This window comes from Periophthalmus magnuspinnatus, chromosome 15 (genome assembly GCF_009829125.3).
Source record: "Periophthalmus magnuspinnatus isolate fPerMag1 chromosome 15, fPerMag1.2.pri, whole genome shotgun sequence".
Classification (NCBI taxonomy): Eukaryota; Metazoa; Chordata; class Actinopteri; order Gobiiformes; family Gobiidae; genus Periophthalmus; species Periophthalmus magnuspinnatus.
This window is the reverse complement of record NC_047140.1, coordinates 12,875,683-12,903,497: the sequence shown is the minus strand read 5'-3', so window position 1 is coordinate 12,903,497 and position 27,815 is coordinate 12,875,683. Positions and strand designations below refer to the sequence as shown.

General features: G+C 38.4%; 1 protein-coding gene across 1 annotated transcript in view; it reads right to left on the bottom strand.

The window, feature by feature from the left end:
- Window positions 1-682: 682 nt before the first annotated feature.
- Window positions 683-27,815, bottom strand: part of LOC117382401 (regulating synaptic membrane exocytosis protein 1-like) — an 83,148-nt gene continuing 56,015 nt past the window's right edge. Inside the window, 14 exon segments of the mRNA XM_055227070.1 lie at window positions 683-898; window positions 1,325-1,464; window positions 2,034-2,248; window positions 4,944-5,100; window positions 8,333-8,547; window positions 8,903-9,054; window positions 9,509-9,627; window positions 10,951-11,045; window positions 15,953-16,042; window positions 18,153-18,212; window positions 21,181-21,273; window positions 23,586-23,751; window positions 26,225-26,281; window positions 27,794-27,814. Of these exon segments, the coding sequence (XP_055083045.1) occupies window positions 683-898; window positions 1,325-1,464; window positions 2,034-2,248; window positions 4,944-5,100; window positions 8,333-8,547; window positions 8,903-9,054; window positions 9,509-9,627; window positions 10,951-11,045; window positions 15,953-16,042; window positions 18,153-18,212; window positions 21,181-21,273; window positions 23,586-23,751; window positions 26,225-26,281; window positions 27,794-27,814 (1,796 nt within the window).

The following is a 27,815-nucleotide window of genomic DNA, read 5'->3' as shown; positions in this document are numbered from 1 at the left end:
TGTACCCATTTTTTTGTTAGCATTAAAGTGACGGCAAAACTCCACTCATTTCTGAAGGTTGTGAAAAGTGCTTAAAAATTAATTGCAGAGAATAATCAGGATGCTCAGAATACATAAAGTAAGTAAGGAATAACTTTGGACCACTGCATGCTGTTTAAAATAAACTAGTTAAGTTTTTCACATTTTTAAGAGAGTAAAAAATCAGGTGCAGTGTCCTTAAACAGTAAACAAGTCAAAACTAGTCAAAACTACTAAAATCAAGATGAATATTGTGGATTCTTGTCATTTTATCTCATATACATACTTATTTTTTGCAGTGCTGTGCAAAAATAAACAACTTGGAAACAAAACAGTAGCTAGAGGTTAGGACTGCACCGTATTTTCAGACATAAACCACCAAAAGACCAAAGTTTCTATCATTATTGCAATATTTAAAGTAGTTGGTAACACGGTGCAGCGCTAACTGAGGTGTAAACTAGACAAAAATGACCAAAAACTTAACATTTGTAAACTAAACGGCGTGCGGCGGAGGAGGCGTGATTGTCAGTCTCCTGCTAAGCTCTGATTGGCTCGTTCGGCTTCTCTCTCCCTCCCTCCCTCGCTCTCTCTCTCTTCGGCTGTGGGCCAATAGGAAAGGTCCATCACCGTCCCTTTAATAGAGAGAGGAGCGCTGTGGTCAGTACTAGGATCGAACACCAGGGGGCGGTCCTGAGTCCAAAGAAGTCTGAGATGCTAGCCGCGTGAGAGGCGCTAACGTGGGGTCCACCAATGAGGATGGAGGGAAGAGTTTGTACCAGCCAATCACGGTGCTGGAAAGGTTCAAGTCCTCCAATAGGATCTGTGCTACACCCATGAAGCATTTGTGGTCCAGGCGGCCGTAGTCTCCCCACACGATCACCTGCAAGAAGAGAGAGATCAGAGACAGAATTTTAGAAACAGAATATAAGAGCATAATTTTCCATCGGTGTCTATAAATATTTGGGAAACATGGGTTAGAGAAAGTAAACTTCTTTTTTTTTATGAGGGTCGATGACCCCAACATTTACATACATACTCATATTTTGAGTATAGTTCTCTTAAAATGACTTAAATTTGGCTTAATGGTAGGCTTTCCTTAGGAGCAGTCTTCAAACAGTGGTCATGTTAATGCTGTTTACCTTTGTCGACCAAAGATTAACATTTCTCTAGAGTATTGGAGCTTACACTTGACTTGACAACATTCGATTGCTGAGACTGACAAAGAAGAAAGACTATTGGCATTCCATCCATGGCTGCCTGTGTGACTTCATGTGACATTGGAAGAGAGAGACTACATTGTACAGACCTGTAACACCTTCCCCTGGGGGCCCTCTTCGAACAGCAGGTGCTGCTGATACAGAGGCTCCAGAGTTTTTCGAGCGATCTTGGTTTTCTTTTTGGCTTTACAGTTCCCCTTCTCCAACAGGTACACTTTTACATAGGGAGCTGAGGAGAGGAGAGGGGATATATGTGTTAGACAAAAATGGCACCTTTATACAAGAAGCTGAGGAGAGGAGAAGAGGCACATGAATGGCACCTTTACATAGGGAGGTGAGGAGAGGAGATAGGAGGTTTGGAAAGATTAGACTGATAAAAACTTCAGATGGCCATGAATTACATTCCACACAGAATCAAGCAAGAGAACTTTGTCAGTATTTATAGTCTGTGTGGGTCATGCAGCTGCAGACAGTAGAAATGGAAAGTAGAAAATCCCACTCATTTCCACCCAACAGTGTTTCTGCAAAAATTACGAAAGTTTGCCATGTGGACATTTGCTAACTTATCATGTTTGAACCAAGAATGAGGTATCAGAGAAGGAATGATTGTGGAGTGTACAATGTAAGTCTTTTAGTTCTGACTTGAGATGATTTTCTATTCATGTATTTTACTCATGGATCATATTTTCAGAATGGCCCAGTCCATATCTTGGAGTATGACGTCTTTAAACTGGTAGAGACTTGACACCATATAGTAAGGGTGGTTTGGTGTAATTCCTGGACAATACTATATGTTACCTGGTAGAGATTTGGCTCCTGGTTTGGAGGTAAGGCCTCTGGCTCGGATCACCTCGACCTCCAGCTGACCCTTCTTGTCCTGGAGCCCGATCTGGACATCTCCCATGGCGGGTGTGGCCAGAGTCTGTCGTCCAACCAATTGCCCCGGCCCCAACCCGTCCAGGAAGTCACTGAACTGACTGTCTGTGCCCAGACGCATCCCTGAGAAGATCAGACTAAGGAGGACAGAGGATCAGGGTCACAAACAGGGCTGAACGATACAAAAATATATAATTGCAACTTTTCTGACAAGCATTGTGATTGTGATTAAATTTCCAATTTATGTTTCAATAACAGGATTCTGTTCAAAGAAAAACTGACAGACTAATATCTAAATGGAAAAACTAATACAAGAATCATATTTCAGAACATGTTTGTATAGATTTACACTACAGGGTTAACAGTTATTATGCACAATAAGACTGGAGATTTTGTTGTTTGCGGAGGAAATGATGCTACTTTACAGTTTGCTAATTGCATCCATTCAAAATGTAATTTTGACACAATTTTGGTTCATCTTGCAGCCCTGGTTAGAAACAGGTAAGAGGTAGTGTGTTATTTTACTAGTACAGTATTATGTTAATGTATTATGTTGCAGCATATTGCCAAATCACATTTATAGCTTCCCAGCTTTTTCTGATTCACATTTTGAAAGCTTAACACATATTTTTAAATATCAGATGAAAACATACAGTGGGGCAAAAAAGTATTTAGTCAGCCACCAATTCTACAAGTTCTCCCACTTAAAAAGATGAGAAAGGCCTGTAATTTTCATCATAGGGACAACTATGAGGGACAGAATGGGGGGTAAAGAAATCAGGAAATCACATTGTAGGATTTTTAATTAATTCATTGGTAAATTCCTTGGTAAAATAAGATTTTTGGTCACCTACAAACAAGAAAGATTTCTGGCTCTCACAGACCTGTAACTTCTTTTTTAAGAGGGTCCTCTGTCCTCCACTCGTTACCTGTATTAATAACACCTGTTTGAACTCGTTTTCAGTATAAAAGACACCTGCCCACAACCTCAAACAGTCAGACTCCAAACTCCACTATGGCCAGGACCAAAGAGCTGTCAAAGGACATCACAAACAAAATTGTAAACCTGCACCAGGCAGGGAAGACTGAATATATAGGTCAATAGGTAAGCAGCTTGGTGTGAAGAAATCAACTGTGGGAGCAATTATTAGAAAATGGAAGACATGTCACTGATAATCTCCCTCGATCTGGGGCTCCATGCAAAATCTCACCCCGTGGGGTCACAATGATCACAAGAACAGGGAGAAAAAATCCCAGAACCACACGGGAGGACCTAGTGAATGACCTGCTGAGAGCTGGGACCAAAGTAACAAAGGCTACCATCAGAAACACACTACGCCGCCAGAGACTCAAATCCTGCAGTGACAGACAGGTCCCCCTGCTTAAGCCAGTACATGTCCAGGCCTGTCTGAAGCTTGCTAAAGAGCATTTGGATGATCCAGAAGAGGACTGAGAGAATTTTATATGGTCAGATGAAACCAAAACAGAACTTTTTGGTAAAACCTCTTTGTGAAAATGGCAAATTTCAGTGTCAGCAAAAACCTGTTGTGTTTCAAGGAGAAGAAGGATGAGTTGTATCCAAAGAACACCACACCTATTGTGGAAGCATGGAGGTGAAACGTCACTGCTTTGGGGCCGTTTTTTCTGCAAAGGGGCCAGGACGACTGATCTGTGTAAAGAAAAGGATGAATGGGGCCATGTAACGTGAGGTTTTGAGTGAAAACCTCCTTCCATCAGCAAGGGCATTGAAGATGAAACATGGCTGGGTCTTTCAGCATGACAATAATCTCAAACACACCTCCTGGGCAATGAAGGGCAATGAAGGGCAACGAAGCCTTTGAAGGTCTTGGAGTGGCCCAGCCAGTCTGCAGATCTCGACCCCATAGAAAATCTTTGGAGGGAGTTGAAAGTCCGTGTTGCCCAGTGACAGCCCCAAAACATCACTGCTCTGGAGCAGATCTGCAGGAGGAATGGGCCAAACTACCAGCAACAGTGTCTGAAAACCTTGTGGAGACTTACAGAAAACGTTTGACCTCTGTCATTGACAACAAGGATTATATAACAAAGTATTGAGATGTTATTGACCAAATACTTATTTTTCCACCATAATTTGCAAATAAATTCTTTAAAAATCAGACAATGTGATTTTCTAAATTTTTTTCTCATTATTGTCTCATAGTTGAGACTTTTTTGCCCCACTGTAGGCCATCAGACAACAGAAATACTATTAAAATAAACAGATCGGAAATCTGTTAAAAATAAACAAATAAATGAAACAACTAGTGATAGTGATTTCTGAATGAAAGTATGGAAAGAAAGGCTTTTAAAAGTTTTAATAAATGAGTTCTCTGATTCTCTATTTGCATTATATTATTCCTTTTTCCCACCAACTAGCAACACGCCACATTGATAATCTTCCGTAGTTTTCCTTATTTCAGCAATTTTGGTAGTTTTAATTTTACTTTCTAGTTGGACACAAGCAGCTGATGTGACAAAGGCCGAAGCTAGTTATGGTTATACAAATAAGAATATATAACTACATCTTTTTTTTAATGAATGTTTAAACTGTAAGAAAAAAAAATGGTCGATTTAGCTTAAATTTCCCCTCTATTTTAGATAGAACGGTGTGTATTGATGACATAGACAGGGGGATTTGCTTTTGAAATCAGCGCTACTTCCTGTATTTTTGTACTTGTTTTTTGTACTTGTTTTTCACAAACTACTACTTATCTGATTGTGAAACTATGATAAATATTTACCAATATTTACCAAGTCAGAATTAGAACGTGAAAACTAGTCCTATGCACTTTAAACCTGATTTATTATACTTACTTCCCCTCAGAGCTGTAGAGGCTGCCGTCCGTGGACTCTCTGCTGGCTTGTCTGTTCATGGTGGTGCTTCCTCGGGGAAACTCCACAGCCATCCCAGTCTCCACGCTGCGCTGGATGGAGCTAGAGGCCGCTTTGCTCACCTTCTTACCTGGAGCCTCTGCGAGAGCAGGGAAAAAGGAGCCATCAGCCCCCTGGCTCTATTGAACTATGGAACCATGGAGCAGGGAGGAAGGGAGAGGTCAGGGTTGGTAAGGTCAACAGGGTCAACTAAGGCTGTGTAATTAATCGAATCTTAATTCAGATCAACATTTTGTCATTTCTAATGGTCAGTGATCAGCTTTTTTTAAATAAAAAAGTCTACAGTCAATCCTCTGTTAAAAAAAGCATGTGGTTTGTAGCAGACATAAGACTTTGGTGGAACAAACTGTCTATTTCCTGTTTTAAATGGCAATGATTAAAATCTGTATTGTTTATCACCAGGATATTATTTTTGAAAACTATTTGTATTTGTTTTGAGATTGATTAATATAAGGGAAATCAAATGTGATTTGTGTGTTTGTAACACAAATCACTGGCGTGAACGATGTGTGGACAAACTGTCATCAATTTTGAGAAAACTGAGGCTCAGGGTTTTAGAGTGTTTGCATATTTCACTTTGTTGGCATTAAATTCAGAAAAATAAGACAAAGTCCAACAAATATGTGCATTGTTATTATTGGCATGGGCAGAAGGAACAGGAGGAAGGCAAATAAACCCAAAAATTGGCAGTTTGAACACAGCTTCTACCAGTGCACACTCTATCTTTGGGCAAGGTATTCAGCTACATTATCTATGTATGAATGTGAGTGAGTGAAAGCTGGTAGTTAGAAGTGGCACAGAGTGGCAGCCTTGCTTCGGCAGGGCAGCTGTGGCTTGAAATCACTGATAGTAAGGACTGAATGACCTTAAGTTCAGATAAAGTTGACCCCTTTATCTCATACAAGCCTGACACTATGCAGGAATCCATGCAGGTAAAGAGCCAATGTGACCTCACCATCAGTAAATATTATATTTTTATTTTTATTCTATTTTCATGTTCTTATGAAAAAAAAACAAAAAAAAAAACAAAACGGTGAATTATTGAATGGAAATTTTGCTATGGTGAGGGGACAGAGGCAGCAGCATGGCTTGGTCAGTCCACCCACTCTTAGAGACCAGGAGGTATGAGCAGGTTAGAGGTACAGAGGTAAAATCATAATCCATTTAATTATAAAATATATTTTCAACACATGAACCACATTTACAGGTTTGGACAGAAGAGGGTGGAGTAAGGAAGCGTGCTGGAGACAGAGGACAGTCTTTGGGTTTGGGGATTTCAAGGTTAACATACAACTCCCTGTGAAAAACAGTTTATATGAGTAAAGAGGTATCTGTATAATGCACAGACTAAGTATACAGTCTCGATCTAGGATTAGTCTAAATACATTAGTTTTCTTATTAAATGGTACAAACTGTATTTTAATTAAAGCTGCACTATGTCACTTTTCTTGTAGAGAGCACGTCATCTGTCTTCAAGGAGATGTTATTACCTTGCCTGGAATGTTGCACAATATGGCATTAGAATGATCTATCTCCATGGAGATAGATCATTCTAATGATCTATTATTAGATCATGTCACAGCACAAGGCCCAGTTATAACTCAGATCAGTGGAATGAATTTTTTTTAAGGACTGTATATTTTTAAGCACTACAACATCCCATAATGAAGTAAATACATTATACTTCATGGAGAAAAGCTGGTAGGAGACCCTCCAGAAGAAAAACTACATAATGCACCTTTAAGTAAACAACAAAATGTGGCTTTAATTGTTAAGTGGGAATAACAGTTTTTTCTCCACTACTATTGTCCATTTATTTTTAGCATAACTTTAATAGCTAAATGTACTAAATGTGCTAAATTACATGGGATTTTGGGCTCCTCCCTTCTATCGTATCCCCATGCATCTTCACCCTGTACAAATCTATTTCTATTACTTCTGATTCTGTCCACAGTTTTACCTTTCTGTCTGTCTGCCGCCTTACCCGCCGCTTCTGTAGAACACAACGCACACGTCAACAAACAAACAATAAACACATAAGAGTAAACAACAATATCTGTGCCAGGCATCAGAACCGCTCAACACTGCAATGGAGGATGGACAAGAATACTCTGGATTTGTTCATCTGTACACATTTACTAACAAACTACTGAACACTTAAATAATGCATTTGCATTATACTTCATTTAATATAAAACTATACATCAGATGTAAACAAGGGCTGGAAGATTTTGGAAATAAACTTTTTTCCCAGAAATACAGTCAAAGTGATTAGCTATGAGATTTAAATTGAACAATCACATCCATTAAGTGCACTTGTTAAACTCTTTCAGGAGAATTTACATTTGAGAGAAGGCCAGATGTGCACACAGTCCATTTGGTCCTGTTGCATACCACTGGTCTTATGAGAAGAGATATGTTTCATGCATGTATTTCACAGTGTGACATTTGCACAAGTCCTCAGAACTGTGCAATAGCACTAACGCTTCGCTGTAGTTATGATAAGGGGTTTCGGTACCCATTCCTTACCTTTTTTTTTTAAAATTTACGGGTGATACCTATTGTTTTGAATCCAAAGAAACCAATGGCTGAGAAGTTCTGCCAATATTTTTGGGTCAATATGTAGGGCAAGTTTTGCCAGTTTTCAACAAATTAACTCATTTCAGTTTACTACAAACGTCTTCACAACCCTGTGAAGTTTACTACAAACTGTACTGTTCACATTAAAGTGTTAAGTTAAAGCTTCATGTTAATCCCTTTGTCTCAAACAAACTATCGGCCTCTATGAGATATTTAAGGCCGATAAAAGTTACATTAAAAAGTCCAAATATTATCAGCCCAATATATCAGCCAACTGAGTAATTTTACAGAAATGTGTGTTGGGCCTTCAGTGCTTTGCATCTCTCTACCTGTGAATTGCTTGTAGGTGGAGCCAAGGGATACCACTCACACACAAACTGAGAGATTCAGATGCAGAGGACCAAAGTGGAGCCAACAAGTCACATGCAAAGAACTTATGAGAGGATAAAGGTTTAGCGCTATTTGGCCAAGGGTCATCAGCGCGAATCCTCAGCCCCATTTAGAGCAGTGATACGGTTTGAGCTTATTGATCCACTGGACTGGTAAAACTTGGCACCGGTGCCATTATGAAACCGGATTTTGGTACCCAAAATTATGGCTTTAATTGCAAATAATCTTTCAGCCCAAAAAACAATGTAAGTAAATGACTCCAAATGTATGGATAAGAAGATTGATGACTCTAAAATGATTATATCCTCTGCACTTCTGTATGGATATTCTGTGTTTCTGACCGGTCTGGCTGAGCTGTGAGGTGCTCCGGCTCCGTCTCGAGGGCAGGATGGCGACCACTCTTTGGCTGAGACTGGAGCGGCGCTTCTTGATACCGCTGCCGCACGTGCCTAGCGCTGTGTCTGATTGGCTGCCATCAGGGTGGTCCAGGCCGTAGATCTCACTGCTCATACTACTGCTCTTCATCATGTGGCGGCCCGTGGCTCGCATCGCACGCCTGGAGAACAGACAGACAAACCAGTTTGAGAAGAACTAATTTGGAAAGTCTCTTATAAGACCCCATGGACACATGTTTGCAGAGGTCTAAACTACAGTGTCAGCAGCTTTTACACAGAATAAGATCCCATGGTGACACAGGGACATTGTTTTCCCATCTGCAAATTAATAAAATAATTGTTAATTCAAAACATTTAAAAATTACATTTTGATTTACTTTTCAGATTTGATATTCATTCAAAAGTAGTTCACAGTAAGTCATCTTTTCTGTCTCTCCTCTGCCCCTCTGACTCTGCCCCTCTGACTCTGCTCCTGTAGTCCCACTCTCTGCCCATCCCTGCACTGTGATTAATTACCTGAAGCGTCCCGGCCGCTCTGATTGGATGGAGATGTAGCTGGTGCTGCTCAGGGCGCTGCTGGTTCGTGAAATGGCTGACACATCACTGACATCACTGTCTGAGGATTTGTGGGACACGTTCTCACTGCTGCGCCGCTGGTCCTTATACATCTGCAACAACAACAAATTAGTTATGTTTGTTATAAATGAGAATTTCGAGCACACATCAATATGGCAATTAGAGATCGACCAATATGTGTTTTTTCATAGCCAATGCCAATACTGATTGCTTAGAATCCAGAGAAACCAATGGTCAATAAACTCTATCCATATTTTTGGCTGATATGTAGGAGCAATTTTTCCCCAAAATATTCACCCTATTCACCTATATCTGCTATATTATTATATATTATATATATTATTATAATATATTATATATACTTGCATGATTCCATGTAAATTAGATTTGATATGTTTTTATGCCATATTGTGGAATATTATAGCCAAAGGAACAACATTTCCATGAAAACAAGCTGCATAAGGACCTACTCCAGGCCAGATGAGAGTCAGGTTTGTGGAGATAGAAGCCTGCTCACACTTGTAATATAATCTGTTTTGTCCGCACCTCTCTCTTGTGTTTGAGCGCTCGGTCCAGCTCTTGTTGACTTGAGGCTGAGACTGTGGACATTCTGTTGGAGTGAACTCTTCTCTGCAGCTGTCGGACACGCTCCTCTGCTACCATCGCTACAACAGGAAAAAAAGTGTATTTATTTAACAGCATAACAATATGACAACAAAATTATATTAGGTTTATGTATTCATTTAGAAACACTGAAATATTCAAACTAAATCTTACTGAAAACAGCCTCTGTTATCAATCCAGGTGCTAAACTGCGAGTATCCCTTTAGGACATGGGGCAGACACATGAAAGCCCTGTTTGATGGACAGCTGCTGTGGACCACTCCAGATCAGTGGGTCAGGGCCAAAGTGTTGCAGGTAAAGAGTTAATATTTTATTACTGCTGCTTTGAAAGCAATGTTGGTATTATGTTATCTGCTGTTGGTTATTGTTTTAAAGTATTTAAAATCAAATGTCCTACAGGTGCACAAAATGCTTCAGCTATCCTCTGTAAAAAGTTTGCACCTGTCTCTCTAGCGATATTATCACAGTTTTAGCTCTCATAGTTGTGATAAATAACGTAGTTTGCATTTCCTCTGCCTCAGATGTTGCACATGTTGGCCTTTTTGCATATTAATTTGCTCATAGGAGCAAAACTGTGCTGTGTCTTCTTTAAAAACTGAGTTGGGTTTTTGCTCCACTTTTAGTGCTTTTAGCTGTTTAGCACATGAGCAAATGCTTGATAAATTTTATTTATCTTTATTTATAGAGGGAGAGCCTAATAAGAGCACTCAGGCTCGCCATTTCATGGGCGGCCTGTTTAAAAATGAGGCCCATGAAGTGCAATAGTGTGCAGGACCAAATGCTTTATTTCTTTTTAATATAATCCTCCAATATTTCTTTTGATACAGCAGTGCCTTTCTCTGATTGGTTACTTCTCCTGTTAATCCTGCCCATATGAACTCAAAAGGCCTGTTTGAGATTTGCTAGATCCAGTCTGTGTCGATCAATATTGTTATGGCTAACTCTGGCTTGTTTACATTGAAATGTATAAAAACAAATATGCACTCTCTCTAAAATAAATAAAATAAAAAGATCTGAACGCGGTGCAGTCCGGTTAGATTTGTGTCCAACTTGCACAAATCGACTTGCTGATGTCAGTAACGTGCTATCTGCTAACGTGCTTTCTGGAATAACACTGTCATGTGGCGTAAGTGTTTCAATGTTGCTCTTTTTTTATTATGGCAGCCTTTCAGATAAAAGTCATAAAGACAAACAATCTATAGATATTGGAAGTGTCACGAGAGGAAATTATTAAATTTATAAACCCAGTTAAAAAGATAATTAATTACAGATGATGTCTCAACATGTGTTTGGCTCAATATATATTTAACGCTATTAAAACTTTTTATCTCCACAAGTATGTGAATAAGATGAGTGGTTCTGACCTTGTTCGACAGAGTTGCTTTTGGGAGGAAGTTGAGGAAGCTGTCTGACTTTTCGAGGCGCTGAGGACGCAGGAGCGCTGCCCTGCGGGTGACCCCTGGAGATAACATAAAAAAGAACAGATAAAGATACTGCAAGATTTTTATGAAGGACTTGGATTCTGCAGAAATGGTTAGACTTTGGTGTTGCGTTGGGTCAAATTGCATTGGAAAACAAAAGACACAGATCTATATCTACAAAACACAGCTATAATAAGGGAAAAACAGGCAACTTCACAGCACAATAATGAACCATTGTATTAAAGGCAGAGGAATCCTTTACTGCAGTGAGGGTATCTGTCCACTAGAGGGAGATGACAGTACGCCTATGAGAACTCTCACAGATACAAACCAGAGTAGAGGACACAGCAGCAGCGGTGACGACAGGCAGAAGCAGGACAAAAGTCAAAATAAAAACCACAACAATGAAACTGTGGCTATTCACTACACCGAAATATAATTAAAATAAAAGAGCAACTGGTGCAGGCTGCAGTGTCCAAGTTCAATATTTGGCTTGAATACACTCCAGTCAAATTGAACTGGAGAATACAACTTATTGACACATCCACATTCAATCCTTAATCCGAATTGTGCATACTGTCATTTTGTGTACTTGGGCAAGACACTTCACCCATTGTGTTTACGTATAAAAGCTGCGTGACTATGGTATTGAGGTAATTGCACAGATTGGCTGAAGTAACTCTCCACTACAATGAATGAATAATGTACTGAAAATCGTGAAGTTACTACCTAAAAGTGTCTAGAAAAGTTAAGACTAAAGCATTAAACCACCAAACAATATTCAAAATACAATAGTGACAATTGAAAGCTCAGAATAACCATTTAAATTGCTTTGAATATTAAAACTATGGATAACTGACTTAAAGTAAAAGATTTTGCAAGCAGCTGGTCATAAGTGATATTTAAATAAAGTTCATATCTGTGAGCCTTTGGTCACCTGTGTGACATGGGCAATTTATCATTTTTGTTGCATTTCTATGGCCTATGGATAACTACATCCCTCTTCCTAAACCTTACCTGGCTCCTGGGACAGTCCTGCCCAGAGCTGAAAACTCCATAGTATGAAGTCTGCAGCATTGACCCACAGAGACACACAGAAATACAGAGACAGATGAAGAAGAGATGAAGAGTGTAGCGGTTATGTAAAAAATGCTGTAAAATATACTGCTTAAAATCTGTTCATATTTTAATCTAAAATCCTTATTTCCCTAAATGGGTTAAATGAGGTGGAGTGGTATAACATGAATACATCAAACTGCAATCTGAATTAATGAGGATCCTCCTATTTATCAGGCTCCATCATCCATGAGTGAATCACAGTCAAGTGTACCACACATTTTGATCAAATGGTAATTGTGACCAAAGCTTTAACAAAACTGTGATGGATTTTTTTTTTTCACTCGCTTTTTTTTTTAAGTGCACACCTGGTGGGCTAGATGGCAACTTCATGAATATCCAAAAAGTTCAGCTTTCTGAAATCACAAAAAGTGAACTGTATGTTTTAACTATTGTATGTTAATGCTTTTGTACATGCTCATTGTTCTAAGGCGACCATGAGTGTCTAGAAAGGTGTCTAATAAATTAAATGTATTATTGTTTATTACAAAGTTGCTGATTTTGAATTAGCATTAGACCTGCTACTACAAAATGAAGGCCAGAATACTGCACATTCCTATTTGCACCTTGATTATACATTTTAGAAAAGGGAAAGAAACACAATGAAAAACAGATGACAAATGACTTAAAATTAATCAGTAATATTTAAATTGCCAGTCACTTGTTAATACAGTATCTCCATTTGGGGAGCTGTAACTTTTAAATTCTAATTTAAACATTGAAATGGATGCTGTTATATGAAGCATGTACCTGTGCTGTGCTCTGAGACACACCGAGGGCAGATTCCCGCAGCTTCTCCGATCACATGAAAACAAACACATCTTTTAATGTGAAAAACCACTAGTGTATGCTTTTATTGTGAAAGTGCACTGATCCACAGCCACTAATGAAGGCTTTTAATGTGAAATCATAAGCACCACAACACCAACTTCAGCAGCAGAGCACAAAGAAGCTACAAGACTAACCAATGAAAACTGCTAAACTAAAATTCTACTACGATGAACTACGGCACAGACTAAAGACGAAATGGCACCAAAAGGAAAAGAAAAAGTAGTCTAAAACTTTAGCAAAACTCAGGTACAACGCAGCAATGAAGCAATAAGCCAATGATCAAACAAAGCACTGATCACATCCACTTATAAAAGCTCAGAGAGGATTCAACACCTGGGACAGCTCCACTCACATCACTACACCATAGTGCTCCACATCTGCCCGAGTTAAAGGTGCACTATGTAACTTTGTGAGCGGGGGATCCGCAACTGCTTGTATACATGGAGATGTTATTGCCATGGAAGCAAACAGGTGACAATACCAGGCCAAGTTACGGGTCAGCTCTGTCTAGAGGTGACCCCGCCATAAGAATGCATTCCGAACAAAGAATTAACATCTCCAGGGAAACAATTGGGTTGTTACATAGCGCCCCTTTAAGAACTGATTTTGGTCAGCAGTCACGTCCTCTGGTCTTAACTGATGTATCCTGTTTAATCATTGTTTAGTCCTGGTTTAGTGCAATTGCAAATCGTGTCCAATGAAATATAATAAGCGGATAAGTTCTGTTGATATTTTGAGGCCAATATGAAGGGCAGATATTGATAATTTTCCCCAAATTCTAAAATATAGAATTACTATAAATGTCTGTTAAGGTCTGTAGTGCACTGTTAAAGTATAATAATAAAAACAAAAAAAGATTTACCATATGATTTCTAAATCCACTGGCCTGTTTCACTACAAACCAGAGAGCAATGTAGTCATATTTTGTGCATAGACCTCTTTGTATTTAACTGCCAAAATAAAGGAAAATGAATGTTCTTTAATCTGGTCCGCTCAAACTAAATATTGGACCAAATATTGGGCCGACATCTCTAGTTTTAAACTCGTCTTAGTCTAGGATTACTCTTGGTCTAGTTCATATTATGCTCAAGTTCTTTAAAGCAAAATGAACAGAAAGCCGGGCTCAGAAACACCATGTGCCCCAGTATGCTGAAGCTGCTAAATAGCCTTCTGTGTATAACCCTGTATATTATTAATGTTGCAGTAGTTTATTTATTATCCCAAGACAGAGTGGCGCTCCATGTGCATTGGTATCTGGGGGATACCTGTCGTCCTCGGGGGAAGCGTGTTGGATTAGGATCCTGGGGCTGGCCGGGCGTCTCCGCGGCAACGTGTGGGACAAAGACTGTCTACGAGCGACAGGAGAACATCATTCACAAAAACAACTGTTTACACATCTGTGCTACGCCCCCTCCTGGTCAAATTTAAATTGCATTGACAGAGCTGCACATGCACAGCCACATCCAAATGAGCCACAGAGCGACTCAACACTACAGCAGCTACAGTATAGAGCTCAACCATCCCACAAACTTCCAAATCTACTCTAGTTCAAGAAGTAAATTTTCCACACATTTTTTCCCAGACTTTAAAAAACAATTTAATATTAAGTTTAAAAACATAACAGAGGTTAACCAGCTGTAGTAACTGATACCCATAACGAGATTAGGTCCAAAAAGCACATTTAAAACACAAGATTTGGTGAATTGCTTTAATAACTTAGCAGTTTATACAGTTTCAGAAACAGACTTTAACTATAGGTCTTGTGATTGTGAGCTACCAGAGATGATTAGTACTGAGCTCTCAAACTTTTAATATTATTATTATTGTTTTGCTTTTGTTTTTGTTTTTCCTGAAACACAATGCAAAAATTGAATGGGAAATTTACTTCTGGAACCAGGGGTGGGCAGTCACTGTTGAGCTGCATTCCCATTCACTTTGTTGTTGTTTATTAAGTTAAAGGGGCTGTATGTGATTTGTTTCATGTAATAGTTAATTTTGTATATCCCTAGTACAGATATAATGTAAATGCAGCGCTTGAAAGAAGATAGCTGTGTCTGCCTAATTATAATGCATTTTATCCTCCCCACAAACCAGAACGTAATCCTGGTGTGCTGTTAGCATGCTAGTTGTTGTTAGCATTACCACCACAGCAAAACTTCACTCTGGTCTCTGAGAGTTGTGAAAAGCGCTTATAAACACATCACGTCAGAAAGTTATAAATGTGTTAGCAAAGTGAGGTATAACTTTGGACCAGTGCAACCCTTTAAAATGGATTAGTTCTGTTGTTCACACTTTTCCAACAGTAAAAATCATGTACAGCCCCTTTAAACCTATAACCTTAAAATATAGCGTAATTAAAACTGTAGGTCTAATGATGATTACCGCATTGCTGATAAGACTCTTGAGATTTCAGACAAACTTCATATTTTTCAAAAAGTCTACAGAAAAAAATAAATGGGGATTTTTTTTTTTTTTGATGAAAGCAGTACAAGATGCCAATTGCCAGTAGAAATTATCTGAACATGACAGGTCAACATGAACGGGGCTTCCTGATGAAGACAGGAGACACTGCAGGATTACTGAAACATGTGTGATTGACACAAAAGACAACTCCAGGGATGTTTCTGAGGAGGAAGAAATATTTTGGTTTAATGCGTTACTCACCTGTTAAGACTACGCAAAAACAGATTACTACTACTACCACCTCAAGCACTACTACAACTACAGACAGACAAACCAAAACTACCCTCATATCAGGGAAGAGCGCCATTTTAGCATTTGCAGCAGCAGCAAAGCTCAGGAAAAGTGAAGTGGGGGAGGGGAAGTTATTCAATCAAGAACCAATCACAGACAAGAACTACAGGAAGACAACATAAGGACTATAAAGCAAGTAACACAGGTCTAGACCAGGACTAGTCCAGGACTAGACTAGGACTGGACCAGGACTAGACCAGCACTATAGCTGAACTACATAGGGTCTAGGGGGCAGCAGTGTTACCTGTCTGCCGGAGGAGAAAGTGAAAATGACTCTGGAGTGAGACAGGTGGCACTAGCGCTCCTAACCCTGTTCAGAGCGGGCTGCAGGTCACTACCCCGCCAAGAGGACAGAGAAACAAAATAAACAGTAAACAGCTTAACAAATGATTGTGTGACTTTAAAGCAACACTGCGTAACTTTCTGGAAATGGCAGTTAACCTGCATGACTCCATGGAAAGAGAAGGTTAAAACCATACTTCAGAACAATGTCTATGGAGATAAATGAGTTTTATGCCATACTATGGAATATCATAACCAAAGGAACAAAATGTCCATGGAAACATGCAGGTGGAGGTCCTCCTGGAGGCCAAATAAGAGTCAGTTGTGTGGAGATGCAAGCCTGCTCACAATAAGAGTGCATGTTTTTCTATGATTTTCAATGCAATTTAAAAAAAATATATAAAAAATAGTTACTTTGGGCTTTTTTTTGGCTAAAAGTGACCCTGTAACATAAAAAATATTATCAGTGTTTTTACAGAAAAATAAAGGGGATTATTTAGGAGTAGGTGCTGCTCACTACCAAACAGTTCAATCTGTACTTATCTCTCATTGTTTGAATGGGCTTTTATTGATCAGACTGAGTGACATGTTAACAAAATCTACAAAACATTTATATTTTGCCTGATCAAGGGAATACTACAGAATTCCAGATATACTATGTAAATGAGGAAAAAAATATCCATGAGAAAAATTAACATTGAGCAGATTCTGTCTTAAATTACATTTAAAAAGTTGGTAATGCATTAAAATAAGCTTCCTTTGCAAATTTGTAAGGTATTTACATGGAACCATGTGTGTTAATGACCCATGTACATTACATTTCTTTATTTAAAATGAAGTAAAAAAAAAAACAAAACTTTAGGATATTATTCAGAAGTTTCCAAGTGGATGCTCTCTTCTGTAATCATCCCCACCGTCAGAAAAGTTAACAGACCTGTTTCTTTAGGGCCTAAATGTGGTTCAAAAGTATTCCAGACAGGAGTACTGCAAAACATACATACATTGTAAACAGACATAATAAATGTATTTATTAAGGAATTAAACATAACCAATTATTTACTTGGTTATTGATCGCAGTATAATTAGACCTGTCACAATAGTTACTATATTGACTTATCGTTCAAGATATGAAAGCTGGAACAATATATTTTGGGCCTCAATATTCATCGTGTGCAATTCATTAGCAGCCGGCAGATTTTGGTTATTTTTATGTAATAATGTAACATGTGAGGTGTAGACGGTAGAATAAACCACTTCTATGGCTAATTATTGGTTAATTCAGCTATGTATTTGTCGCAGCTCATGCCTTTAATGATACCAGGCAGACCAGAAAAGGCATGTGCAAGCAAGGCCTACGAACTTGGCTCAGTTGGGCTAAAATTCCTGCCAACTATTGTGTGAAGCTTGTGGAAGGATATCCAAAACGTTTGACCCAAGTTATACAGTTTAAAGGCAATGGTACCAAATACTAATGAAATGTATGTAAAGAAAGAAAGTAATGAAAAAGTGTCTTTAAAAAATCCTTCTCTCATTATTCTGGCATTTAGCAAATAGCAAATAGCATTTTTTTTTTTTTATTGTGTCAGTGGCATAAAGTTGTTTCAATATTATCATTTATCATTATAATTCTCTGTAACGATATTTCGTATTTTAAAATTTGTTATTGTGACACGCCTAAGTATAATAAGACAGCTTATTAACGCTCAAACAAATGTATTATAAATGGGTTATTAACACACGTTGTTTTGTTTTTTTTGTTAATAGCCTATATTAACATTTATAAGCTATTATAAGTTTTCTACACAAGCATGTACATAAAGGCCTAATAAATGCCTATAAACATCTAACAAGTGCTTATTAAAGCCTTAAAGTTTACAGAGGAATCTTATTTAAAGGTTTATAATAAATACATAGAAAAGTGCGTCCATATTTGAGTGTATTTATTCAATATTGTACACTAAATCTTCAGGGTTAAGCCACATTCCCACAGTAATGAACTGTCCAATGGGGCCCTCATGTGGTCATTTATTAAAACTACACTTTTCTACACCACTACAACTTATTTAACATGCCCCAAAGTCAATACCATCTTCCTTAATTAACAAGCCCAAACAGTTTAATGTAAAAGTTAATGGAGGAGTAATGTGATTGGCCAGCATTACCTGGTGTAGAGGCACTCAGCACTTTTGCCTCGCTGTGATTGGTGGAGCATGATGACCTCACTGCAGTTACCATGGAGATGAGTGACACACAAGGAAGTGGAAAGAGAACAAGGTGAACCAACGCCAGTCCAGTCACAACACAACAGGGATGGTCCGATATGGATTTTTGAGCCAATACAGATATCCGATATTAAGGTTTTAAAATCCAAAGCAAGGCCCACAATATTATGTTATCATAAATCAAACAAAACAAAAAAAAAGTATCCCACTTTTGTAAAAAAAAATTATAACAAAATGTATTTATCTGGGAAACAAAATAATCTGTTATGGTCCCTCAGACCAGTTTTTTGTCAGCCCTCAGCCCAGTTAATAACAGGCAGTAATTTTACCAATATAACATCAAATGATATTTTGCATCTTACTGTCATCTGCATTCTCTGGAGGTGTGACGTTAACAATTGTAACTGCTGAACATTCCTCCATAGACTAACATGCTGAATACCCTCAGCATGATCACTTCAAATTATCAATATCATCACATTGTATTGTGACACAGACATAACATGTATGTTTCAAACCTCATTAAAGGTACAGTGGCACTGTCAAAACTGTGATAAATCCAGGCATATGAATGAGCCACTGTATTACATATTATATATTATATGTTTCAAGGCGGCCCTCAGTGGTGTAAACATACAGCCGCAGTGTTAACCTGTCGCTTCTGTTTCCATAGTTCCTCATGAGTCTGTTCAAAAAGACAAATCTGATGCACTGAGGACAAACTGGGATTGACACATGGCACACAGAGACTGGGACTGTGCAAGACAAAATATCTGTACCAAATATGCCCCGATATCATCACGACTTATACTGGAATAGGCCTGTGACAATAACACATTTGTTGTGAAATGTAATATATTGCTACAGACAATACTTAAACCACTTTATGCTACTGATACAATAACACTAAAGCAGGAAAACAGAAAAAAGGAAAAAAAAACACGCAATAAGTAAATAAATAGCAGAATGGAACACTTCTGTAGTAGGTGAAGTTTATAGTTTCATAGGTTACTTATTTTACAGTCTACTGCTCAAATTTTATCACACACACAAATATACACGCAAGGAACATTTAGCCCCAAAATATATTGTTCCAGCAATTTTTTAAAGAATGCTAAGTAGATGTAATAATAATCATGACAGACCTATTTTGGAATAGGCCATCCCCCTCACAAACTTATGGAGCAACTGCACGGGACACACGGGCCTCTAAATTCTGCCACTGAGATTTTAACTTTTTGTTGCTTAAAACACAGTTGTTATGATTGGACCTTTTCATTAAGCAAAGTGGTTTGTGCAATGCATTTTTTTATTTTATGTACAACAGCACAAAACTACTGCACCAAAACGCAAACACAGAAAGCAAAGAATGAGACAAACAGATCCAAAACAAAAAGACTGGAGTGAAGTATTTAAAAAGAAGCAGCTATGACATTTGACAACCACACCCACATCTGTGCACTGATAAAGGCTGAGTCCACTATAATATGGTTTCAGTCTAAGTTAGCATTCCTGAGTTTCCCAATTCACAGTTTTTACACTGGGTACATTTAACATTTACAGTAAAAATCTGATTTTTAGAATAACTAGATTTGGAAGATAAAGTACAATTGATTTAAAAATAACTCTTTCAATCATTAACATTTACTCACATTAGTGTTGTCACAATGCTAAGATTTCAAACTTGATTTTGAGACTAAAGAATAGACTTAGTACTCGATGGTCAACCTTAAAAGCTTTTTTGACAATATTGCAATTTTCACAGAACAATAGTATTTTTTATTATACTATGTGGTTTTATACTTGTTTTGGTAAAACTCAAGATGAAACTGTTCAGGAAAGGACCAATTTTATCCATTTATGTGAGCTTTTTTCAGTATCAATACTTGATTGAGTATCTAGTTTCAATACTAGTTTTAGAATTGATTAGTATCTGATTTTTATTACTTCTGACAATCTTCCTAATTGTTCACAGCTGCACAAGTGTGAACAATCAAAAAGAAATCAGATTGCTCACATCAGATGGAAGTATTAACATGATATGTCAGTAATCTGGTAACTCTAGAAATCAGATAACAATCAGATTTTTGTAAACGTAGCCAGCTGCATTTTGAGAACAATTGGCAAAATGTTCATTGGATGAAACACTGAACAGTCCAGTCCCAGTAATCAATTTACAATCTGACCAGCAATTCAAAAATGCCATGCCATATTAGTGTGGACACAGCCTCTTGGTTTAACTCCGCCTATCTCACCTGCCATTACCCCTCTCACCCTTCACTGATGTTAAAGTGCATATAACCGGTTTTCATGTTTTTCTAATTATGACTTGATTTAGTGGGATAGTACCTGTGCTAAATATTTATCATTGTTTTACATCAGTTAAGTGTCAGTTTGTGGAAAAAATAAGAAAACTACAAAAATACAGGAAGCAGCTCTGCTTTCTAAAACAGAATCCCTCTATTTATATCATCAGCACCAAAAATTCCATTCAAAATACTGGGACAATTAACATACAAGGAACATAATTTTCTGTTGGTCAACAAAATAAAGTGCCATGTTTTTTTTTTGTTTGTCAAATCATAACTATTCTGTAAATTGTAAAAAAAAATATATATATATGTATATTTAGTTATGGAATTGGAGCTCTATCATAGCTGCCCAGGAAATAAAATTCTAAACTTGACCAAAATTGGTAAAATAAGATTATTAGTAAAATATTTATATTTGATCATGTTAACTAACGAACCTGTCATATGCACTTTATGCCTCTCACCTGTAGTTGAGGTTAAGCCCTGCCCCTCTCACCTGTAGTTGAGGTTAAGCCCCACCCCTCTCACCTGTAGTTGAGGTTAAGCCCCACCCCTCTCACCTGTAGTTGAGGTTAAGCCCCGCCCCTCTCACCTGTAGTTGAGGTTAAGCCCCACCCCTCTCACCTGTTGTTGAGGTTAAACCCTGCCCCTCTCACCTGTCGTCGAGGTACTCCTGTCTCCCTCTGGGATCGTAGTGTCGGTTGGGGGAGCGGGATCTCCGGCTGTGAGGAAGCTCATCATCCAAACTCCTGAAAAACAAGTTACGACAAAACTGTTTCATAAGAACAATATTTACAGAATATTCATAGAAAATAAGCATGATATTGCGATATCTATGCGATAGAATGAAGTATTACTTAAAGCTACCATCTGTAATTAGATTGGCTGACCTAGGCCTGTTGTATTCTTACATAACACCACCAGATGCTCACCTACGTCAGGTGAGCCCGAACAAAAGGCAAATGAAATAAGCTTATAGATGGTAGCTTTAAAGAAGACATAATGTACTTGTGTTTGGTATATAGTTATAATCTATGAGACGCATGAATTGTTATGTTATAATTTGGACATTTTAAATCTCAATATCTAAAACAACTTAGAAGAGACAAGTCCACTGACTTTTGTGTTAGAAAACTGTAAGGTCCAGTGGGAGCAGACGTTGCTGTAAACCCCATCAGAACAAAGAACCGTGTAGCTGTCAGCACCTCCAATGGATAGATCCACATCACACAAGCGAGTAGCAGACTTTCTTTAAATTGTGCCAAAATGCCTACACAATACAGTGGAACCTTTCATGTATCAATGATTAAGAAAATACTATTGAAAAGGAATAAGTACAGAACAGTGGGTGTGTGCTGGTGGCGATGAAAACGGGTGAATACAGGAGAATAAAGATTACTCAAACAGGCATGAATCATTCTAACCACTCAATTTCAAGCTCTTAAAAATGTGCACAAAAATGCACACAAACCTGTATGTAAGGTGAAGTGCATCATGAGTTGTACACCAAGTTGCCTAAAGTGATAGTATTTAACTTTTTATCTTTGTCTATTTTTTGTCAAAAAAGTCAAAATAATAGAGTGTAGATCATGTACATGTAGATACATGTAACTGAGCATACACTGACATTTTTTTTTTAATTTAGGGGAGTCAGCAACACTCAGCGTGTAATGTGATATGTACTCACGACCCACCACTGTGCAATACAATCTGTCACAGGACTTATTCTTATTTTAATGGTATATTTTCAAAATCTTCACTAAATTATCTAAAACACAGATGACAGTTATTCACTTTTTCTTTCTGTAAGTTTCCAAAAATAAAACGTTTATTTTTTTTCCCAAATGCGTCTTGCTGAATGTTCTGTGTGAGTGTGCGTGTGTGGCTTTGTTGGAGCAGACATAAGGGAGTGTCCCAGGTTTAGCAGCAGACTCTTGGCTCTGGTCTTTGGCTCAGATCAGTAAAAGCAGAACTGGCAGCACTTTGAGTCCTGCACCAGATTTTCATTACGAGATGGGTTCCTCTCCTCTCCGTCCAAAAAGTCACTCATCTTTAGAATGTGTTTGTCTGTATAAAATACTCAGTGAAACAAGGCATTAAAACTGAAATGTCTCTAAATATCCAGAGAAATGTAAAGTGAAGTGAAGTGAAGTGTGAAGTGTAAATCATGTCCATTCTATGTCTAAAGTAGAACTAAACTAGGTCTAAACCAAGAGTAAACCAGGGACAAACTAAGGCTAAAGCAGGGCTAAACTAGAACTAAACCGGGACTACACTGGGCACTTACCTCTGAGCAGGTACATTGGATGGTCTGAACTTACTTAAAAATATAGCGTTATGAAACATAACAAGAAAACAGCTAGGATACAGGCCGATCTGCTAAATATTATGACATGGAAGAGCTACAATGCTGCTTATTTTGTCATTTTGTAATTTAATTTAAGAAGTGAGTTGTTGCTATCCCTCCACTGTGTGAAACATCTTCCCCTCCCTCTCTGCCCCCTGCATCTCCGTCACCCCCTGATTATTGGCTCATATTTAGGTAAATTTCATTCACATTCACTTTGCAGTGGAGGTGTGGAAAGGGCGTGACACGATGTGGGTTTGCGTGCGCAGATTCCAGCTGCAGGTAGGATCTATAAAACACAGATTGCGTGGTGGAGTGTGCACACAGGATTTATAAATCAAGACTTTACCTGGCGCACACTTCCCATGCCACTAGGAGTACATACTACATAATCCTTTATAAATGAGGCCCTTGAAGAGGATATGCCAGGACTAAACCCGGATTAAACCAGAATTAAACCAGGATTAAACCAGGACTAAACCAGAACTAAAACCAGAACTAAAACCAGGACTAAATCTGGACTAAACCAGGACTAAACTAGGACTAAACCAGGACTAAACCAGGACTAAACTAGGACTAAACCAGGACTAAACCAGGACTAAACCAAGAATAAACCAGGAATAAAACAGAAATAAACCAGGAATAAACCAGAACTAGAACCTGGACTAAACCAGGATCAAACCAGAACTAAACAAGGACTAAACCAGGTCTTACCTCTGAGCAGGTACATTGGGTGGTCTGGACCTGGTTCTTCCCTGCTCTTCTCGATGAGGGGAGACAGATCTGGACCGGATGTGGTGGGAGGGAGTTCTTTGTGGATCGGGAACCTCCAGAGTAGAACCAGTCTCCCTCTGCCTCTCTCTGCCTCTGGACTCTGCTGCTGGGACAAAACACACAAGATAATTATCCATCCATCTTCTTCCGCTTATCCGAGGCTGGTTTTGCGGGAGCTGCAGTCTAATTATGTATTTGCCAAGGTGAGTAGAGTAGACAAAAACTGTACTCAACAAGAGTAATGTTGCTTCAAAATAATATTACTCAAGAACAAATAGTGGTCCAAGAAATAACTTAAGTAAGACTAAAAGTATTTGGGAAAAGTAAAGAGTAGCTGTCTGGCAGCAACATCTGATATAGAATTGAAAGTTGATGTAATACCACAAAATCAAACCACAAAAATGAGACAAAGAATCATATATGCAGGAGAGGCGCAAGGAACATAAATGGTCAAATCATTTTATATTGTCAGCATAGCAGCTTTTGTCTCTTGTAGATACAGTGGGATGAGTAACCACAAGTAAGCTGTATACTCTGAAAATACCATATCTTTAAAAAGTTACTCAAGTAAATGTAACTGAGTACTACCCACTTCTGTGCATTTGATAATATAGATTTAGTTTTGAAGTGAGGAATAAAGGAATAAAACTAACTATGGTATTACAACTGCAATATGACAAGCCTTACAATAATACAATGGATATTTTAAAAGTTTGGGTAACTACTTGGACCATGATCCTTTTACATTTTAGTGAAGCCAACATGAAGAAATGACTGTTCTCATTTCTACAAAATCACTCCACAATATCTCAATAAATATAAAGAAAATGTAACATTTAGATGGTCCCCTTGAAATTAATACTTACTGTTATGAACTATGAGCACTCGTCTGAGAAGAATTCGATAGGTGCTGGGGTTTCCACTAAACATGCTTTTCAACAAGATCCTGAAATCAGGACTAAACCAGGACCAAACCAAGACTAAACCTGGACTAAACCAGGACTAAACCAGCACTAACCCAGGACCAAGCCAGTGTAATCTGAAAGTTTCACTGTAACTGCGTCTAGTAGAGGACTGTACACTTAATGCTTTTATTTGAATCCAATCTCTCCAAACGAGAACAGCTTTTTGAATCCTCTTGTTGGAGCAGGACTGGCTTATTTGCGGAGCCCTTCTGTTTAGAAGCAGAACAATCTGTTTAAGTTATAAATAAACTTAGGATGGGTCCAGATCTGAACCAGAAGCTCTTATTTTGGTTTAAGTGCAGCTCAAAGCTCACAGCGGGACAGGGCTGGACAAGTCTTTCACCATTGGAAAAGTTGGTTAAAGTAATTATTTTTCCGTTATACAGAACTGAATAGAGAAAATAATAAGCCACCATAATATACATAATGATTCTTAAGGGTGGCACCCTAAACCACGTCCCAGGAATGTGTCTTATTGCATCTGGAAGGGTATCTGGCATACAATTCTGCCAAATCACTTTGTTTCTGGTTCCCTGTGCTACCACCCAGAAATAAGCGAACATAAATTATACTTCTTAGTCAAAGGCAGAACTCTTTGGCACCATAAACCATGACAAAGGCTATTTGACCATAGATTGTATATAGAAGTGGACTGAGGGAGTATGACGTCAACTATAGTGTTCAGCTCCAGCCAAATGAAGCCAGTCGAGGCCTATGTTATAGCTGCTCAGATTTGGAAGTCCAACTGTGTGTATCATAGTAACCAGAGAGCGAATCAGGCGTGAGGTAGTTGGAGGTACATGTCTCATGCCGTCCGGATTTGGTTTGGCAGGGGCTGGTGCTTGGCAAAAAAGCTGTGATACCTGCCCATCAAACCTGCTAGCGAAAGCAACTTTAGGGAAAGGAGGCACCAGATTGGCCTGTTAATGTTCATCTCTTGATTTGGGCACAAAATAGCAAAATAAAAACACCAAGACCATGTAGAGAAGGTTAAAACAAATCACACCCATGCTCACATCCTATTTGGAATGCTAATGGGTTAGCTATGTCCATTTATATATACAGTCTGTCGTTTTGACAAAGACAAATCCTACTGTAAATTTTGACTATGAGCAGTAGTAATATCAAACGAATGCAATTCTAGCTTACTTGTGTATGTATAAAGCAGAGTACGGTAGTGGTCAGAACGCGAAGGGGAGCCATGCATTTTCACACAAAACAAACATTTAAAATAACAGATTTTTAGGCAGTGTGTTGAGTGAAATGATTTAGGAAATACTGCATGTAGGGCTGGGCAATATGGCTGTTAAAATGCAATGTATGACAATATCGTATTTTGATTAAATCAAATTCCATTTAATGCAGCTCTATAGTCAAACATGCTCCCTTCTCCCCATCTACTTCTCCACTCCTATTGGTCAACCTCCGTAAGGCTCTGACTGTAGTGAGGTGGATTTAACCAGTGACTTTGTGAAGAAGCAGATAACTTAATGTACCTATTCAAAACAAAATGAAGCTACTGAATATACATGAATTGTGATCAAATCTAAGTTGTCAAAATCTGGTTTTAAGAATATAAGGATATGCTTCATGTTTAGTTTAGTTTGGACCCACCTTTGGACACTAGAGCAGAGCCATCATCAAACTCCGGTTCAGACAGACGTTGAGATCCTACTCATGCAGATAGACAGGCCATGCACACAGACAGATGAGAGAGCACAGTTAAACAACAGACAGACAGACAAATAACAACCTGTGGAACAGCTAAAGTCAGTGAGAAGCAGAGGAGCAGAGGGGAGGAGCAGAGAGGAGGAGCAGAGGAGCAAACAGGAGTCAAGAGAGGAGAAAGGAGACAGGAGACAGTAGGAGAAGCAAGGCTGAGTCTGGTGGGATGTGATGGGTAGATATTACATTCTTTATGGGGCTGTCAGTTTTTTGATGCTTAAAGCTGCACTATAGAACTTTTCTGATATGCTCAACCACCTGCTTGCCATGGATATGTTCTAGAGGTCGACACTGAATGTAAAAAACAAAAAAACAAAAACTTCGAGCTTTTAAAACATTCATAGAGATACATTAGCCAAAACTATTTAAAAAGTAAACAAATGATCAGCTTCTCTATTACTGATGTTAAATACATTATCATACTATAATGAGAGTATTCCATGAAGCCAAACCCTGCCTTATTTGGGCAATCCAGGCTTATCAAATCCTCAGTTCTGTTCCACCAAAGTGGCTAACCAGAGTTGGCACTGAGTTGTTGTAGTAACAACCACCCAGGTACAAACCTGGTCGGGACCTGGCTAACCAATTATTTTAGCTTTGTCTCCAAGATCACTTAATTATTTATTTTTTTTTTTTCAAAAATTTCAGCATGCATAAAGTCCATATTTTCTGTAGCGCTCCTTCATTATGTCTGTCTCTCTCCTCTTTCCCATTTCTCTAACTCCTTGTCAAACTGCACCCACAGAAGTGATTTGATTGGCCAATTCTAGTTACATGTGAACAGTTCCTTAACAGCTCTACTTACACACACCGTGTCGTGTTCCAAACACAAAAAGAAGTTAAGGTCACCATGCATCAGGAAGGTATCAGGCAACTTTATTCTCTGCATTAACAAGGCTACACACTACGCAGCCAGTCTCATCTCTGCCAGTGGAGTGATCAGGAGGGAGAGAAGCACTTACTCTGGCCTTAGGTTTAAGCTGGTCAGACCTAGGCTTATTTCTTTCATGAAACGACTTGAGGCTTAAGCTGGAAATGGAGCTAGTTTCAATTCAGGATTTCAGAATTAGTCTGGACTTGTTACCCAGATTTGATGGAATGCCCCCATAGTGTCAGAAACATCAAGTAGCATTGAAACATTCCAGGCAGGTGGCATACCCTCCAACAGAAAAGTTACATGTTTAATGACACCTTAGTCGACCAAAGATTTTTAAGATTCAACCAATTATTTTGTTAATATTATTTATATGAACAGCAGAAAGCAGAGGGCATGGGTGATAACTTGACATTTGGGAGTTTGATTGTGAATGTATCCTTTAGTGTTATGTTGAAAATATTACTAAAATGTATTATACAAGAAATTATAATTATGTTAAATTAAATACAAATGTAAATATAAACAAAAATTAAAAGCAAAAAAAAACCCACTAGCTGTTAATTATAGTTTAAATGACTCACGCTGTAGTTTCTTGCCGGGCCG